General features: G+C 46.2%; 1 protein-coding gene across 1 annotated transcript in view; it reads right to left on the bottom strand.

Annotated features, from left to right (window-relative positions):
- The window catches only part of ANO2 (anoctamin 2), a 505,309-nt gene that overhangs the window by 463,054 nt on the left and 25,588 nt on the right, over positions 1 to 16,667 (bottom strand). The window contains exon 2 of the mRNA XM_044277837.1: positions 16,390 to 16,559. Coding sequence (XP_044133772.1) covers positions 16,390 to 16,559 — 170 coding nt within the window. The remainder of the gene's footprint in view (positions 1 to 16,389; positions 16,560 to 16,667) is intronic.

A 16,667-nucleotide genomic window follows, 5' to 3' on the forward strand; every position in this document is an offset into this window, starting at 1 on the left:
GATATGAGATAGAAAGATAGATAGACACAGATATCAACCACTGAGAAATCTCAATCTTTTTTCTTCCTGCATTACAACCTGGAAATAAAATGTTTATCAATTTAGATTTTATGTAATAAAGCTGACGAAATAGACCAAATGAAAAATATATGCTAATTAGATAATTAGACAGTTGAGAGTGTATATACGGTATATTCACTAAAGATGAGCGAATCGAAATTGACGAAGGGGAATTCGATCCGAATTTCAGGAAAAAATCGATTTGCGCCGAAGCTGAATTTCCTCACGCTTCATGGTAACGAATCAAATTTTTTCCTAAAATGGCTGCAGCACCTGGAGCAAAGAACTTTGGGAACGAGGGATCACCCACAATGCCATGCATGCAGCCAATCAGCAGCCAGCCCCTGTGATGTCACATCCCTATAAATAGCCTCAGCCATCTTGGATTCTGCCATTTTCCAGTGTACTTAGTGCAGGGAGAGAGGTTAACAGGCGCTAGGGACAGTATTAGGAAAGACTTTATTGTGCTGAAAAAAACGATTTACAAGTTCAGGGAAAGATTATTCAAGGTGTAGGTAAAGCATAGGGAGGCATCATCTACAATACAAAAGGAGAACAGGGTGCAATAGGAGAGTGTACAGCCTGGATAATAGCAGCGATTACTATTACACCTTGCCGCACTAATTGGGGATCCAAATTGCAGTTATACTGCTGCTTTTAGGTTGTTTGCACTATATATGATACATCACTAATTCCAGCAAATCTTGCTTGTGATTGGGATGCAAGTTCTGTGTGATACAGCCATTTATGGGGTGTATTAATAGGAAAGATAAGTACGTCCTATTAGCCGTTCTGCGTTGATTTTATATTGTTTTCCTTTTTTGGGGGGGTGTATAAATAGGAAAAAAAAGGAAAAAACATATGTCATAATTGCCGTTCTGCGGTAAAATTATTGTACATTGTACTACAGCCATTTACGCTGTGCATTAAGGAAAGATAGTACATCCTAATAGCCATTCTGCGTTAATTTCACATTGTTTTACTTTTTTTTGGGGGGGGGGGTGTAATAATAGTGATTGTTCTTTTTCTTTTTTGGGGGTGTATAAATAGGAAAAAGAGTACGTCTTAATTGCCGTTCTGCGGTGAATTGTGTTGTTGTTTTTTGGGGGGGGGGGATTTAATCATCAGAAAATAATATATGTGTTAATTGCAGTTCAGCGGTAAAGTTACATTGTACTACTGCCTTTCTTGGGAGGTATTATTTTAATTTTAATTTAATTCTTTTATTATACAGGATGTCAGACAGACAGGTGCCAGGCCCTTCAAAGGCAATGGGCAGTGGCCAAAATGTTTGTCGCAGGCAGCAGAAGAAGAGGGGGTGGCAGCAGGAGTTGCAGCAAGAGGCCTGGACTCCCGGTGTCCTCTAGCGGTTGTCTTGACCAGCGGTGCTTAAATGGTTGACTCGCTCCACTTTTCAGGAACAGCTACTAGAGGCCTGTCAGCACCTACTGCCCAGCCAAGATCTGGGGGAGACATCCGCCGCTTCCTCCAGTAGGGAAGCAAGTACTGATGAAGAGAGTCACATGGGAGCAGGTGTTGCGAGTGGTCAGGCTCCTGGCTCTGAGACCATTGAGGGGAACATCAGTGACGTGCAGACAGTAGCGGATGATGCAGCCGATAGCACTTCGGAGTCAGGTGAAGAAGGGGCTTCATCATTATCATCATCATAAAAAAAGGGTAGCAGCCTGCAAGTAAGGCAGCAGCTGAGCCAGCAGGGTGGTAGTGTGGGTGTGAGTCAGCAGGGTGGCAGCAGTGGGAGGTCAGGAGCCAAACGCGCCCTGGGTAGACCACCCGCTTCGCAGGAGCCTACCGACCCAGAAAGTAGCGGTGCAGGGGTTCACAGAGGCAGCGGTAGCAGTCAGTCAGTGTGGAGTGTTGGGGGGAAAATGCCATACAGTGGGAGGTAAACATGGCCATTTGCTGAATTTGTGGGCAGAAGGTGAAGCGTGGCCAGGTTGCCAATGTTGGCACCACAGCCCTGCATCAACACATACAGTGTCACCATAAAGTGGCCTGGGAGAACCATAGTTCCGATGTGGTGGTCAAGCCTGCTGCAGCAACCGATGCATCACCCAGTGGCATGCACCCAATATGAGGCAGTCAAGGCTCCAACATCTCAGCCGAACGGAGCTGTCTGTCTTTCCCATCATCTGCTGGTCCTGATGCTCCTGCTCCTTGCCCTCCTACTCCTTGTCAGTTATTTCATCAGCAATTGATAAACAAAGCGATTGCCAAAAGACAACAGCGCAGAAGCTGAACGTGCTACTGGCCGAATTGCTGGTACTGCAGTCCCTCCCTTTCCAAGTGGTAGGCCCACCTTTCAGGAAACTGATGGCTTGTGCTGAGCCAAGGTGGAAAGTCCCAAGCCATCATTTATTTGCAAAAAAGGCAGTACCAGTCCTGCACACATATGTAGAACAGAAGGTGGGCCAGTCCTTGAGCCTGTCTGTGTTTTCCAAAGTGCATGGCAGGGCCAACGTGTGGAGCAGTAACTACTGTCAAGGATTATATATGTCCTTTATGGCCCACTGGGTAAATGTGGTTCCTGCCCAGCTACACCAGCAACTTGGCCAGGTGACACCGCTTCCACCTCCACGTTCTCACGCGTTGGTCCTGGGATAATGTCCGCCTCTGCCTCCTCATCCTCCACTGTGTCCTCAGCCTATACTGCAGGGACAATTCACAGTGCTCCTCCAGCATACCACATGTGCAGAGCACGGCATTGTCTCGCTGTTCTGCACCTAGTTTGCCTGGGCTAAGTCACACAGGGGAGGAAAATCTCTGCATCCAGCATCAAGAAATCGAATCCTGGCTTTCTCCTCGACAGCTCAAAATCGGAACCATGGTGACTGACAAAGGGAGGAACATGTTGTTGTCACTGTGTTAAGGAGTGCTGAGCCATGTGCCCTGCATGTTGCACGTGTTCAATGTGGTTGTAAAGCGGTTCCTGAAATCTTCACCCATCTGCAAGACATCCTGAAAATGGGCAGAAAACTTTGCATGCACTTCAGCCACTCATACACCGCAAAGCACACTCTCCTTGAGCTGCAACAGCAGAATGGCGTCCCTCAACATGGGCTGATATGCGACAGTTCCACCTGTTGGAATTCCACCCTCCATATGTTGGACCAACTGTATGAATAGAGAAAGTCCATAAACAATTTCTGGATGATACAGGCGGACAGAGGTACTTCCCTGTGTAACTTCGATGTTAGCCAGTGGCAGCTCATGCGTGACACTTGCCGTTTGCTCGGGCCCTTTGAGGAGGCCACTTTATTTGTCAGCCGCAAGGACTACTGGATGAACAACGTCATTCCACTGATTCATGTCCTGGAACAGATGCTGCAAAATCTGGCTTGACAGGAGACATGGTGACTATATCTCATGGCCACATGAGCCCTGTGGGGGCTGAACTAGAAGAGGAGGAGGAAATTCGAGCACAAGCAATGCTTAGTGAAATGGCAGGTTTTTTTCTACACAGGTGACAGGAGAGGAGGAGCAGGAGCAGCTGGAGCAGCTACAGGGCGATGAGGAAGACGAGGCAGATTACCCAGACACATCGTGGCAGTATGCAGTAGAGATGGAGGCAGGGAGTCCCTCCGAGTCACTTCCACAAATGGCCCAATGCATGCTCGGTTGTTTGCGTAGTGACAACAGAATTGTCACCATTCGTCAGAGGGATGACTACTGGCTCTCCACCATGTTAGACCCACACTACAGGTTCAAAATGGGGGAATTTTTTATACCTGCTGAGAGGAAGGACAAACTGAACTACTATCGAGACATCCTATGTAGTCAGTTGGCCGCTGCCTGTATGCGCCATTTCCCATCCTCATGCAGGTCTTACCGGGGGGCACTCTGCGCTCATGTTATACTGCCATGGCTGTTGGGGGGCAGGAGCAGTACCAGCTCCATCAGCAGCAACTTAAGTCTAGAGTCACCGATGAGCAGGTTTCTTCACCCGCCTACTGAAGAAACTACTCACCAGCAGCTAGACATAGAGCAGAATCTGAACCATCGAAGATCCACTGGACTACTGGGCAGCCAAACAAAATTTTTGCCTGCAACTGGGCGAGTAAGCCCTGGACAAGCTTTCCTGCCTGGCCAGCAGTAAGGCATCAGAGAGGGTGTTTAGTGCGGCAGGGACCATAGCTACCCCAAGGAGAACTCGCCTGTCCACCCAAAATGTGGAGAAACTGACCTTTGTAAAGATGAATCAGGCATGTATCAGCCAGGATTTTCAACTACCAGTGCCTGATGTATCAGACTAGATCATCCATGGTACCACAACTACACTTTGACAAAAGAGACCTGTTTCTTCACGCTACCTGCTTCAGCTACTATTTTGATGCTGCCACCCGCCTGATGCCACACCTGCTGCTAGGTGCTTCTATTGCCACCCACCATCTTCAGCTGGTATTGGTATTGTTCCCCACCTCCCTACTATGCCACTGGGCCATTCTGTGGCATCCTCATGCTGCTGCCACCTCACCACTGTGTCAATAAGCCACTCTGTTGTCTTTTCATGCTGCTGCCACATCGCCACTCTGTGTTCTCCACATGCTGCTGCCACCTAACCACTATGTCACTGGGACACTCTGTGGTCTCCTCATGCTGCTGCCACCTAACCACTATGTCACTGGGACACTCTGTGGTCTCATCATGCTGATGCCACCTCACCACTCTGTGGTCTCCACATGCTGCTGCCACCTCACCACTCTATGGCCTCCCTTATCATTCTGCCACATCACCACTCTGTGGTCTCCTTATGCTGCTGCCACTTCTCCACATGCTGCTGCCACCAAACCACTATGTCACTGAGCCACTCTGTGGTCTCCTCATGCTGCTGCTACCTCATCACTATGTCACTGGGCCACTCTGAGGCCTCCTCATGCTGCTGCTACCTCACCACTCTGTCACTGGGCCACTCTGTGGACTTCTCACACTGTTCCCACCCTTCCCACTTCATTACTGGGCCACTATTTTGCCTTTTTGGCCTGGTTGACGTCATCATTTATTTGACCCTTCTTCTGATCTGTTAAAAGGAAGTTAAAATGAGACGCACAATGGATCCTGTCTATGTAGCAGCTGTAAAGCCTGCATGACATGGTCCCTATTTTGCATCAGAATTGGCTAATAATTTGGTAGCCAAAAGCAGGAGTGGGTACAAAACACACAAGACATGCAAAGATTCCATTCACGTGTCATCTCTGTTTTGGCTCCACTCCAGTTTTTTTGGGGCTTTAGCAATACTGATAGGTTACTGACCAAATGAAGGCGAATGCTCAACAGATAGGATCCGTTTTTTGTGGGTTATTGTTCTGATGGATCAGAGGAATGGCAAAATAATCTGTGACGTCAACACAAACTTACTGCTAACACCCTCTACACTTTGTCAGGGGGCTCTACTTGTATAAGCGTTTAATAGAACAAGTTCTGTAGACATCTAAGTGGAATAATCTGACGACGGTGTAAAAGGAGTGGCTCTTTCATGCTATAGTAGGATCTTGGTCCTCTGCATGGCTCTTTGTACCTAGCGCTAACATTGACCTGTAAGGCTAAGTTCACACGAGTTATTTTGTTAGTTTTGGCCCCGTAACTGATCAAATGAGTGAAGTGTGAAGTGATTTTAAGAGCGATGCCTGTCATCTGTGTGTCATACTGACTCACAGTATTGTTTCACTACCACAGCAGACTCCCTATGCATATTATTGCAAGACACAGTGTTCTACACCACTTTACAGGCTCTCTGCAGCCAAGAAATAGCTGCAATTCACCACAAATAAATTTGGATCGAATCGAATCTATTCGAAAAATTTGGCGAACCGACTGAATAGATTTTTTATTTTATTCGCTCATCTCTAGTATTCACCTTTGCTATGGAACCCGTATATGGAACCCGTATATAAGGTCTAGTCCAGCCAGTTAACTCCAGAAGTCACATACATTTTTTCATGAGGTGCCCTATGTGTGTAACTAGAGATGAGTGAATCGAAGCTGACGAAGTGGAATTCTTTCCGAATTTTAGGAAAAATTAGATTTGCACCGAATGCAAATTTCCTCGTGGTTCGAGGTAACTAATCGCATTTTTTCCTAAAATGGCAGCTGCACGTGTGAGGAGATGGAGAAATGAACTCTGGGAAGATGGGATCACCCATACTGACATGCATGCAGCCAATCAGCAGCCAGCTAGCCAGCCATGTGATGTCCCAGCCCTATAAATACGGCAGTCATCTTAGATTCTGCAATTCACCAGCGTACTTAGAGCAGGGAGAGACATGTCTGCAGGCGCTAGGGACAGTGATAGAAAAAACGTCATTCTGCTAAAGAAAAAAAGATTTACAAGTACAGGGAAAGATTATTCAAGGTGTAGGGAAAGGATAGGGAGGAATCATTACAGTGCATTTCTGTTGAACAGGGTTCAGTCAGGGAGGTGACAGCCTGGGTAATAGGAACATTCCTATTAGACCTTGCAGCACTGACTGTGGATCCAAATGCAAGTGCTGTTTGATACAGGCATTAACAGGGTTTTTTACAAGGCAATATTTCTACGTCTTATTTGCCGTTGTGCAGTCCACTTATCTGTAGTAAAGGCTTTTGTGGGGTGTTTTAGTGGAAAAAGAAAAAATATATTTTCCGCTCAGCGGTGCAGTTATTTCTTGCTAAGCCTTTTGTTACGTGTATTAGCGCAAAAAGAAAAAATAGATTTGCTGCTCTGAGGTGCAGTAATCTGTGGTAAAAGCTTTTGTGAGATATTTTAGCGGAAAAAGAAAAAATTTATTTTCCGTTGCGCAGTACAGTTATTTCTTTTAAAGCCTTTTGTGACGTGTTAGCGTAAAAAGAAAAAAAAAACATTTGCCGCTCTGCGGTGCAGTAATCTGTAGTAAAGGCTTTTGTGGCTACTGCCCAGCAAGATGTGGAGGAGACATCCACGCTTCCTTCACTAGGCGGGCAAGTAGTAATGAGAAAAGTGGCGTGGGAGCTGGTATTGAGAGCGGTCAGGCTCCTGACCCAGAGACGGTTGAGGAGAACATCAGTGACATGCAGACAGTACTCGATGATGAAGATGTAGCTGATCGCACTTGGGAGTCGGGTGACGAAGGGGCTTCATCATTATTGGGAGCCAGCGGCAGAGCCAGCAAGTCACTAGCGTGTTCGGGAGTCAGCAGGGTGGCAGCAGTGGAAGGTCGGGGGCCAAACGTGCCCGGGGAAGACTACCCGTTTTGCGGGAGCCTACCTGCCCGGGAAGTAGCGTTGCACGGATTTATGGAGGCAGTGGCAGTAGCAGTCAGTGAGTAGTGTTGGGGGTAAAATCACCTACTTGGCAGAGTGGCAGTTTTTTCTTAAGCCGCCGGAGGAGGTGAACGTGGCCATATGTAGAATCTGTGGGCAGAAGGTGAAGCGTGGCCATAATGCCAATGTTGGCACTATGGCCCTGCGTCAACATATGCAGCGTCGCCATAAAGTGGCCTGAGAGAACCGTGGCTCCAATGTGGTAGTCCAGCCTGCCGCAGAAACCGCTGCATCACCCCGTGGCACGCACTTGATTTCAGGCAGTCAAGGCTTCACCACCTCGGATGAAGGGAGCTGTCTGTCATTCCCATCATCTGCTGGTCCTGATGCTCCTGCTCCTCCTACTTCTCGTCACCCATTCCATCAGCAATTGATCACAGAAGAAATTGCCAAGAGACAACAGTATGCATGCACGTACAGGTGCAAGACAAAGTATGTGAACCCTTTGGAATGATATTGATTTCTGCACAAATTAGTCATAAAATGTGATCTGATCTTCATTTAAGTCACAACAATAGACAATCACAGTAGAGGCAACCTTGGCGTGGTGAGTGGGCTTATTGCCTTTTGATCAAAATGTACACAAATGCCTAATTTAGCATGTAGCTTGGGGATGGTACACATGCGCTATTTAGTGCTGTCTCCTGCAGGAATGCAGGGATGAGATCATAGCATTAGCAGTGGATGTGCGATTCATTTCTTCTTTTCTCTCCTTATTTAATACATAGAATTCTGTCCCTGGATCTGAACTCCTTCCACTAGCCAGGTGATTTTAATTAGCCTAGTATTCAGTAGTAGGGGTTAAATTAGCCTATCATGCTCTCAGTTGGAGTTGCTGTGAGCTTCAGAGCAGGTGAGCTTTAACAACTGTTCACATGGTGCGGTGCTGCATGGGGGCCACTGTGCTGTTTTTCTGGCTGGTTGGTGGGGCCCAGAGCTAGGTATGGCATGGTCAAGCAGCAGGGGTGCTGTTTGGCCACTGGGTCCCGCCGCCGGCCGGGATGGCGCCACAGCGCTGTTGGTGGTCGCCGTGTAGCGCCGCGCCAGTTTTAGGTTAGGACCCACTCATAGAGGCAACCTTGGCGTGGTGAGTGGGCTTATTGCCTTTTGTTCAAAATGTACACAAATGCCTCATTTAGCATGTAGCTTGGAGGTGGTACACATGCGCTATTTAGTACTGTCTCCTGCAGGAATGCAGGGATGAGATCATAGCATTAGCAGTGGATGTGCGATTCATTTCTTCTTTTCTCTCCTTATTTAAGACAATCACAGTCTGCTTAAACTAATAACACACAAATAATTAAATATTACCATGTTTTTATTGAACAAACCATGTAAACGTTCACCATGCAGGTGATAAAAGTATGTGAACCCCTAGACTAATGACATCTCCAAGATCTAATTGGAGTGAGGTGTCAGCCAACTGGATTCCAATCAATGAGATGAGATTGGAGGTGTTGGCTACAGCTGCCCTGCCCTATAAAAACACACACCAGTTCTGGGTTTGCTTTTCACAAGAAGCATCGCCTGATGTGAATGATGCCTCACACAAAAGAGCTCTCAGAAGACCTACGATTAAGAATTGTTGACTTGCATAAAGCTGGAAAGGGTTATAAAAGTATCTCCAAAAGCCTTGCTGTTCATCAGTCTACGGTAAGACTAATTGTCTATAAATGGAGAAAGTTCAGCACTGCTGCTACTCTCCCTAGGAGTGGTCGCCCGGTATAGATGACTGCAAGAGCAGAAGAATCCTAGAGTGTCAACTAAAGACTTACAAAAGTCTCTGGCATATGCTAACATCCCTGTTATCGAATCTACAATACGTAAAACACTAAACAAGAATGGATTTCATGGGAGGATACCACAGAGGAAGCCACTGCTGTCCAAAAAAAACATTGCTGCACATTTACAGTTTGCACAAGAGCACCTGGATGTTCCACAGCAGTATTGGCAAAATATTCTGTGGACAGATAAAACCAAAGTTGAGTTGTTTGGAAGAAACACACAACACTATGTGTGGAGAAAAAGAGGCACAGCAACCAACATCAAAACCTTATCTCAACTGTGAAGTATGGTGGTGAGGGCATCATGGTTTGGGGCTGCTTTGTTGCATCAGGGCCTGGATGGATTGCTATCATTGAAGGAAAAATTTATTCCCAAGTTTATCAAGACATTTTGCAGGGGAACTTAAAGGGAACCTGTCACCAGGATTTTGGGTATAGAGCTGAGTACATGGGTTGCTAGATGGCCGCTAGCACATCCGCAATACCCAGTCCCCATAGCTCTGTGTGCTTTTATTGTGTATAAAAAAAACATTTGATACATATGCAAATTAACCTGACATGAGTCAGAGCTTGAAAATATGACTCTTCTCTGGTCACACAAGTAAGATATGACTCTTTTATGTTAATTTGCATATATATCAAATCGGGTTTTTTACACAATAAAAGCACACAGAGCTATGGGGACTGGGTATTGTGGAAGTGCTAGTGGCCATCTAGCAACCCATGTCCTCAGCTCTATACCCAAAATCCCAGTGACAGGTTCCCTTTAAGGCCATCTGTCCACCAGCTGAAGCTCAACAGAAGATGGGTGTTGCAACAGGACAATGACCCAAAGCATAGTAAATCAACAACAGAAGGGCTTAAACAGAAGAAAATACGCCTTCTGGAGTGGCCCAGTCAGAGTCCTGACATCAACCCGATTAAGATGCTGTGGCATGACCTCAAGAAAGCGATTCACACCAGACATCCCAAGAATATTGATGAACTGAAACAGTTCTGCAAAGAGGAATGGTCAAGAATTACTCCTGACCGTTGTACACGTCTGATCTGCAACTACAGGAAACGTTTGGTTGAAGTTATTGCTGCCAAAAGGAGGTTCAACCAGTTATTAAATCCAAGGGTTTACATACTTTTTCCAACTGCACTGTGAATGTTTACATGGTGTGTTCAATAAAAACATGGTAACATTTAATTCTTTGTGTGTTATTAGTTTAATCAGACTGTGATTGTCTATTGTTGTGACTTATGTGAAGATCAGATCACATTTTATAACCAATTTGTGCAGAAATCCATATCATTCCAAAGTGTTCACATACTTTTTCTTGCAACTGTATCCAGCGGCGCAGAAGCTAAATGTGCTCCTGTCCAAGTTGCTGGTGCTGCATTCCCTCCCTTTCCAAGCGGTCTCTGCATCTTTCAGAGAACTGATGGCTTGTGCCGAGCAGAGGTGGAGAGTCCCAAGCTGTCATTTCTTTGCAAAAAAGGCAGTACCAGCCCTGCACACACATGTAGAACAGAAGGTGGGCCAGTCCTTGAGCCTGTCGGTGTCTGCCAAAGTGCACGGCAGTGCCGACGTGTGGAGCTGTAACTACGGTCAGGGACAGTACATGTCCTTTACTGCCCACTGGGTGAACGTGGTTCCTGCACAGCCACATCAGCAACTTAGCCAGGTAATGCCGCTTCCGCCTCCACGTTGCCACACCATTGGTCCAGCAACAATGTTTGCCTCTGCCTCCTCATCCTCCGCCTCTACTGCAGGGACAATTCACAGTGACTCTCCAGCATACCACATGTGCAGGGCACAGCAGTGTCACGCTGTTCTGCACCTCACTTGCCTGGGTGAATGGAGTCACATAGAGGAGGAATTGTTCCTTGTCCTTCAGCAAGAAATCAAATCCTGGCTTTCTCCTCGACAACTCAAAATCGGAACCATAGTGACCGACAACGGGAAGAACATTGTGTCAGTGCTGTGTAAAGGAGGGCTGAGCCATGCGCCCTGCATGGGACACGTGTTCAATCTGGTTGTCAAGCCAGGAAACTTTGAATGCATTTCAGCCACTCGTACAATGCAAAGCACACCCTCCTTGAGCTGCAGCTGCAGAATGGCATCCCCCAACATTGGCTGATATGCAATGTTTCCACCCGTGGGAATTCCGCCCTCCATATGTTGTACCGACTGTACGAACAGAGAAAGGCCATCAAGGATTTCCTGATGATCCAAGCGGACAGGAGTACTCCCCTGTGTAGCTTCGATGTCAGCCAGTGTCAGCTCATGCATGGCACCTGCTAATTGCTGAGGCTCTTTGAGGATGCCACGTTATTTGTCAGTCTCCAGGACTATGGGATGAACAACGTCATTCCACTGCTTTATGTCCTGGAACAGATACTGCTAAATTTGGCTGGTCAGGGAACAGGAGACGTGATGCCTAGATCCCACTGCAACGTGAGCCCTGTGGGGGCTGAACTGGAAGAGGAGGAGTACATTTGAGCACAAGCAATGTGTAGCGAAATAGAGGTTTTTCTAGACATGTGACTGAGAGGAGGAGCAGCCAGAGGAGCTACAGGGCAATTAGGAAGACGAGGCAGATGACCTAGGTACACTTTGGCAGTATGCAGTGGAGATGAAAGAAGGGAGTCCCTCTGAGTCATTTGCTCAAATGGCCCCATGCATGCTCACTTGCTTGGGTAGTGACAGCCGAATTGTCATCATTCGGCAGAGGGATGACTTCTGGCTCTCCACCTTGTTTGACCCTCACTACCGGTCCAAAATGGGGGCCTTTTTTACACCCGTTGAGAGGAAGGACAAACTGTACTACTATAGAGACATCCTATGTAGTTAGTTGGCCGCTACCTGTCTGCCCCATCATCCATCCTCTTGCAGGTCTGACCGGGGGGCTGTCTGTGCTCACGTTCCACTGCCATGGCTGCTGGGGAGGGATGGGGTGGCAGGAGCAGTACCAGCTCCATCAGCAGCTGCCTGAGTCTAGAGTCGCTGATGAGCAGCTTCCTTCACCCGCATAGTGCAGAAAGTACTCACCAGCAGCTAGATATAGAGCAGGACCTGAACCAGCAGGTGGTGGCATACTTGGACAGCATCCTGCCACTCCACATTGAAGATCAGATGGACTACTAGGCAGCTGAACTGGATTTGTGGCCGCAACTAGCAGAATCTGCACTGGAGAAGCTGTCCTGCCTGGCCAGTAGTGTGGCATCAGAGCGGGTGTTTAGTGCAGCGGGGGCCATAGTTACCCTTAAGAAGAACTCGCCTGTCCACCCAAATATGGAGAGGCTGACCTTTGTCAAGATGAATCAGGCATGGATCAGCAAGGATGTCCACCCACCAATTCCTGATGCATCAGACTAGATAATCCATGATGCCTCACCAACACTTTGACAAAAGAGGCTGGTTTCTTCTGGCAACCTGCCTCAGCTACTATTCTGATGCTGACACTCGCCTGATGCCACACATCTGATGCCAAGTACTCCTTCTTTCACCCACCATCTACATCGGGTACTTGTATTGCCACACACCTCAATACTATGTCACCTTGCCACTCTGTGGCCTCCTCATGCTGCTGCCACCTCCACACACTGTCATTGTGCGACTCTGTGACTTCCTCATGCTGCCGCTACTTCCAGACTCTGTCATTGCATCACTCTGTGGCCTCCTGATGCTGCCGCCACCTCCACTTTCTGTCATTGTGCCACTCTGTGGCCTCCTGATGCTGCTGCTACCTCCAGACTCTTTCATTGTGGCACTCTGTGGCCTCCTCATGCTGCTTCCACTGCCACACTCTGTTATTGTGTCACTCTGTGGCCTCCTGATGCTGCCGCCACCTCCAGACTCTGTCATAGGGTCACTCTGTGGCCTCCTCATGCTGCTGCCATTTCCACACTCTGTCATTGTGTCACTCTGTGGACTGATGCTGCTGTCACCTCCAGAACTCTGTCATTGTGCCACTCTGTGGCCTCCAGAGGCTGCCACCACCTTCTGACTCTGTCATTGGGCCACTCTATGGTCTCATTATGCTGCTTCCACCTCACCACTATGTCATAGGGCCACTCTGTGAACTTCTTCTGCTGTTCCCACCCTCCTTACTTCATGACTGGGCCACTATTTAGCCTTTTTAGCTTGGCTGACATCATGATTTATTTAACCAGTCTTCTGATCTGTCAGAAGGACGAAAAAATTAGATGCACAATGGATCCTCTCTGTATAGCAGCTGTAAGGCCTGTATGGTCCCATCAGAATTGGCTTATGATTTGGTTGCCAAAAGCAGGAGTGAGTACAAAACACAAAAGATATGCAAATATTCCATTCACGTGTCATCTCTGTTTTGGATCCAGTCCTGTTTTTATTGGCTTTAGCAATACTGATGGATTACTGATCAAATGCTGACCGAGTGAAGGCGGATTCTTCACAGACAGGATATGTTTTTTGTGGGTTATTGTTCTGACGGATCAGAAAAAAGGGCAAAATAATCAGTGACGTCAACACAAACTTACTGCTGACACCCTCTCCACTGTGTCGGGGGGGCTCTACTTGTATAAGGGCTTAATAGAACAGGTTCTGTAGACATCTATGTGGAATCAGCTGACGACTGTGTAAAAGTAGTGCGCTTCTTCTTAGCGCTAACATTGAACCTGTAAGGCTGAGTTTATACGTGAGTTATTTGGTCAATTTGGCCCCGTGACTACCCAAATAAGTGAAGTGTGCTGTGATTCTAAGAGCAACGGTATGCAGTATTATTTCACTACCAAAGCAGACTTCCTATGTGTGTTACAGCAATGCACAGTGTTCTACACCACTATAAAGTCTCTCTGCAGCCAGGAAATAGCCTTTTTTTTACGTAATTCGCCGCAAATTTAATCGGATAGAACTGAATTTTTTTTTTTTTGACGAACAGGCGAATCATATTTTTGCAAAATTCGCTCATCTCTATGTGTTACCAAAGTGTCACATGATCTGTCACATGATGCAAGTATAAAAACTGTTCTAAAGGCCCCTGAGTCTGCATCACTACAAAGTTGTGGAAAAGTTTAGATCAGGGTCGAGTTGCAAAGATATAATAAAAATTTGGACATCCTACAGGGCACTATTAAATCCAATTGTAACAAAATGAACAGAATATGGCACAACTAAAACCCTGACAGGTGAAGGTCGCGTACTGAAACTCAGACTGGGCATAAATCAGAGATTCAATGAAAATGCCAAATAACACTAAAGGAGCTCTGAAGATCTACAGCGTAGTATCTGTCCACTGGACCACTATAAGCTGTATACTCCACAGAGTGGAGCTTTATAAAATGCCAAAAAACACAAAAAAAAATTCAGTTCAACATCATGTGGCAGATTCACCAAACACATGTGCAGCAAGCCCCTGAGAAGCCATTAGAGACGATGGGAGTGGCCCCAATGAAGTGTTGTGTCACAGTGGACTCCTTCAGGTCATTGCTCCCTAGTGATCAGTGCGGTGGAAATGTCGTTTTGAAAAATGGGTCCAGAAGTAAATATATAACAGTCTCTTTTTCTAAGTCCAAAGTATAACTTAGGGTACATTCAATAGCAGCTAATTCAAAGTGCAATTTTCTGGCACCAGTAAGGAAAATGGAGACAGGTTGGATGGCTGCAATATAGCACTTGTAAGCGTAGATGTCCACTATAAGTAAAGATGAGCAAATTTCACAAAGAAATTTATTTGATTTGTGACAAATTACTTTGTCACAAAGCGCATTTCTTTGTATGTAGCGGGCGCAATGACAGGGAACGGCAATCGCGACGCCCTGCGTCATTGAACCTCTCAGATGCTGCATTAATCGTGTATCGCAGCATCTGACGCTACAATTTTGGCCTTTCAGGGGTTAATCAGGGTAAAAAACAATACTCACCTTATACATTTGGTCGCGTAGAGGCCTTAACGGCCATATTAATTTAAGACACCATGCAAAATTTGATGACATCACTGCGCCAGGCCAGTCTGCAGGTGGGGTGATGTCATATGTCACCCAGGTACAGATTTCAAGTGGTTTCTGTTATCGAGATTGGCCATGACGGCATTATCCCACGCAAATGGCGGAGGTTAGTATGTTTTTTCTTTTAAGCGCCATTTCAGGAAAAATAGATTCATTACCAAGAAACGCAAGGAAATTTGGCTTTGCGGCGAATACATTTTTTCCTGAAATGCGGATTGAAGTCAATCTGTGGGCGTCAATTTGCTCAACACTAACTATAGGGTACAAATTTTAGCAATGACTGGCCAAGTGGAAATTTGGATGAAGGGTGTCTTAACTGTAGTCCCTCACCGTCCATCTGTCTCTTTGATACAGGTGTTATCTGGTCACCCTGTTGTCTGTCTTCTCAATGATTTACTTGAAGACCTGAATTGTTGTTCTCTCTGGAAAATCCTTTTCAGGAGAAGGAGCTCCTGAGTGTACTTCCTCTTCTCTTTCAGGTTACACAGAAACTCCCACTCCTGGCAGGAAGCAGGGCCAGCCGACTTCTACTAACAGGGGTGGAATAGGGTGGTTATCCCTGTTCCTTGCCAACCATAACCTTAATTGGTAGATACGGCCAAAACATACAGATGCAGCCAATCTAAACTTAATGGTTAACACGTTAAGTGAAGAATGGCAAGTAATTGTTAACTAACTTTTCAATGGATTTCAATGGATTTTGTCACAAGATAACCAAGATAACATTGTGATGTGTTCTCAGAGTCAATTTTAGCTCTGTACAATACAATATAAAATACATAATAATACAAAACTACAGTATATACAGGAATTGCAGAAACCCTAAGGTCTGGCGTACTGCACAAGGAAGAGGGATTTTTGGTCAGATGAGACTAAGGCTACATTCACATGATGACCGTATGTGTTTTGCAGTCCGCAAATTGCCGATCCACAAAAAAAAAAAAACGGATGACGTCCATATGGCATCCTTTTTTTTTTGGGGGGGGGGGGGGGGTCCATTATAACAATACCTATCCTTGTCTGCAAAACGGACAAGAATAGGACATGTTCTATTTTTTTTAAGGGGCTACGGAACGAACATACGAATGCAGATAGCACACGGTTTGCTGTCCGCATTTTTTACGGACCAATTGAAATGAAATAAATTGAACTTTTTTGGCCATCATGGGAAATGTTATGTGGCACAAACCCAACACTTCCCATCATCCCAAGAACGCCATTCATGGGGGTGGCAGTATCATGCATCAATCATGCTGATGATCATTAAAGTTCTACTTACTGAGTTATTATGGTTGTCCACACTAGATGGTTCAAATGCGCCATTGATGTTACCTTGAGGGAGAAACTGAGTGACTGCAAGATATTTGGATTTCTGTGTGGTGTTTGGACTCCCTGGTACTGTTCTTTGTTGCTGTCCATTGTTCATATGATTCACAGATAAAGGAATATCTGAAAAAAGGAAAAAGTGCTGAGTCTATGGCCACATATAGTACAGCTGAACAAATTGGTTAGATCACCAGCGATAGATAATGCTTGCGGGGTCGAGTGCATTGGACT

This window comes from Bufo gargarizans, chromosome 2 (genome assembly GCF_014858855.1).
Source record: "Bufo gargarizans isolate SCDJY-AF-19 chromosome 2, ASM1485885v1, whole genome shotgun sequence".
Lineage (NCBI taxonomy): Eukaryota > Metazoa > Chordata > Amphibia > Anura > Bufonidae > Bufo > Bufo gargarizans.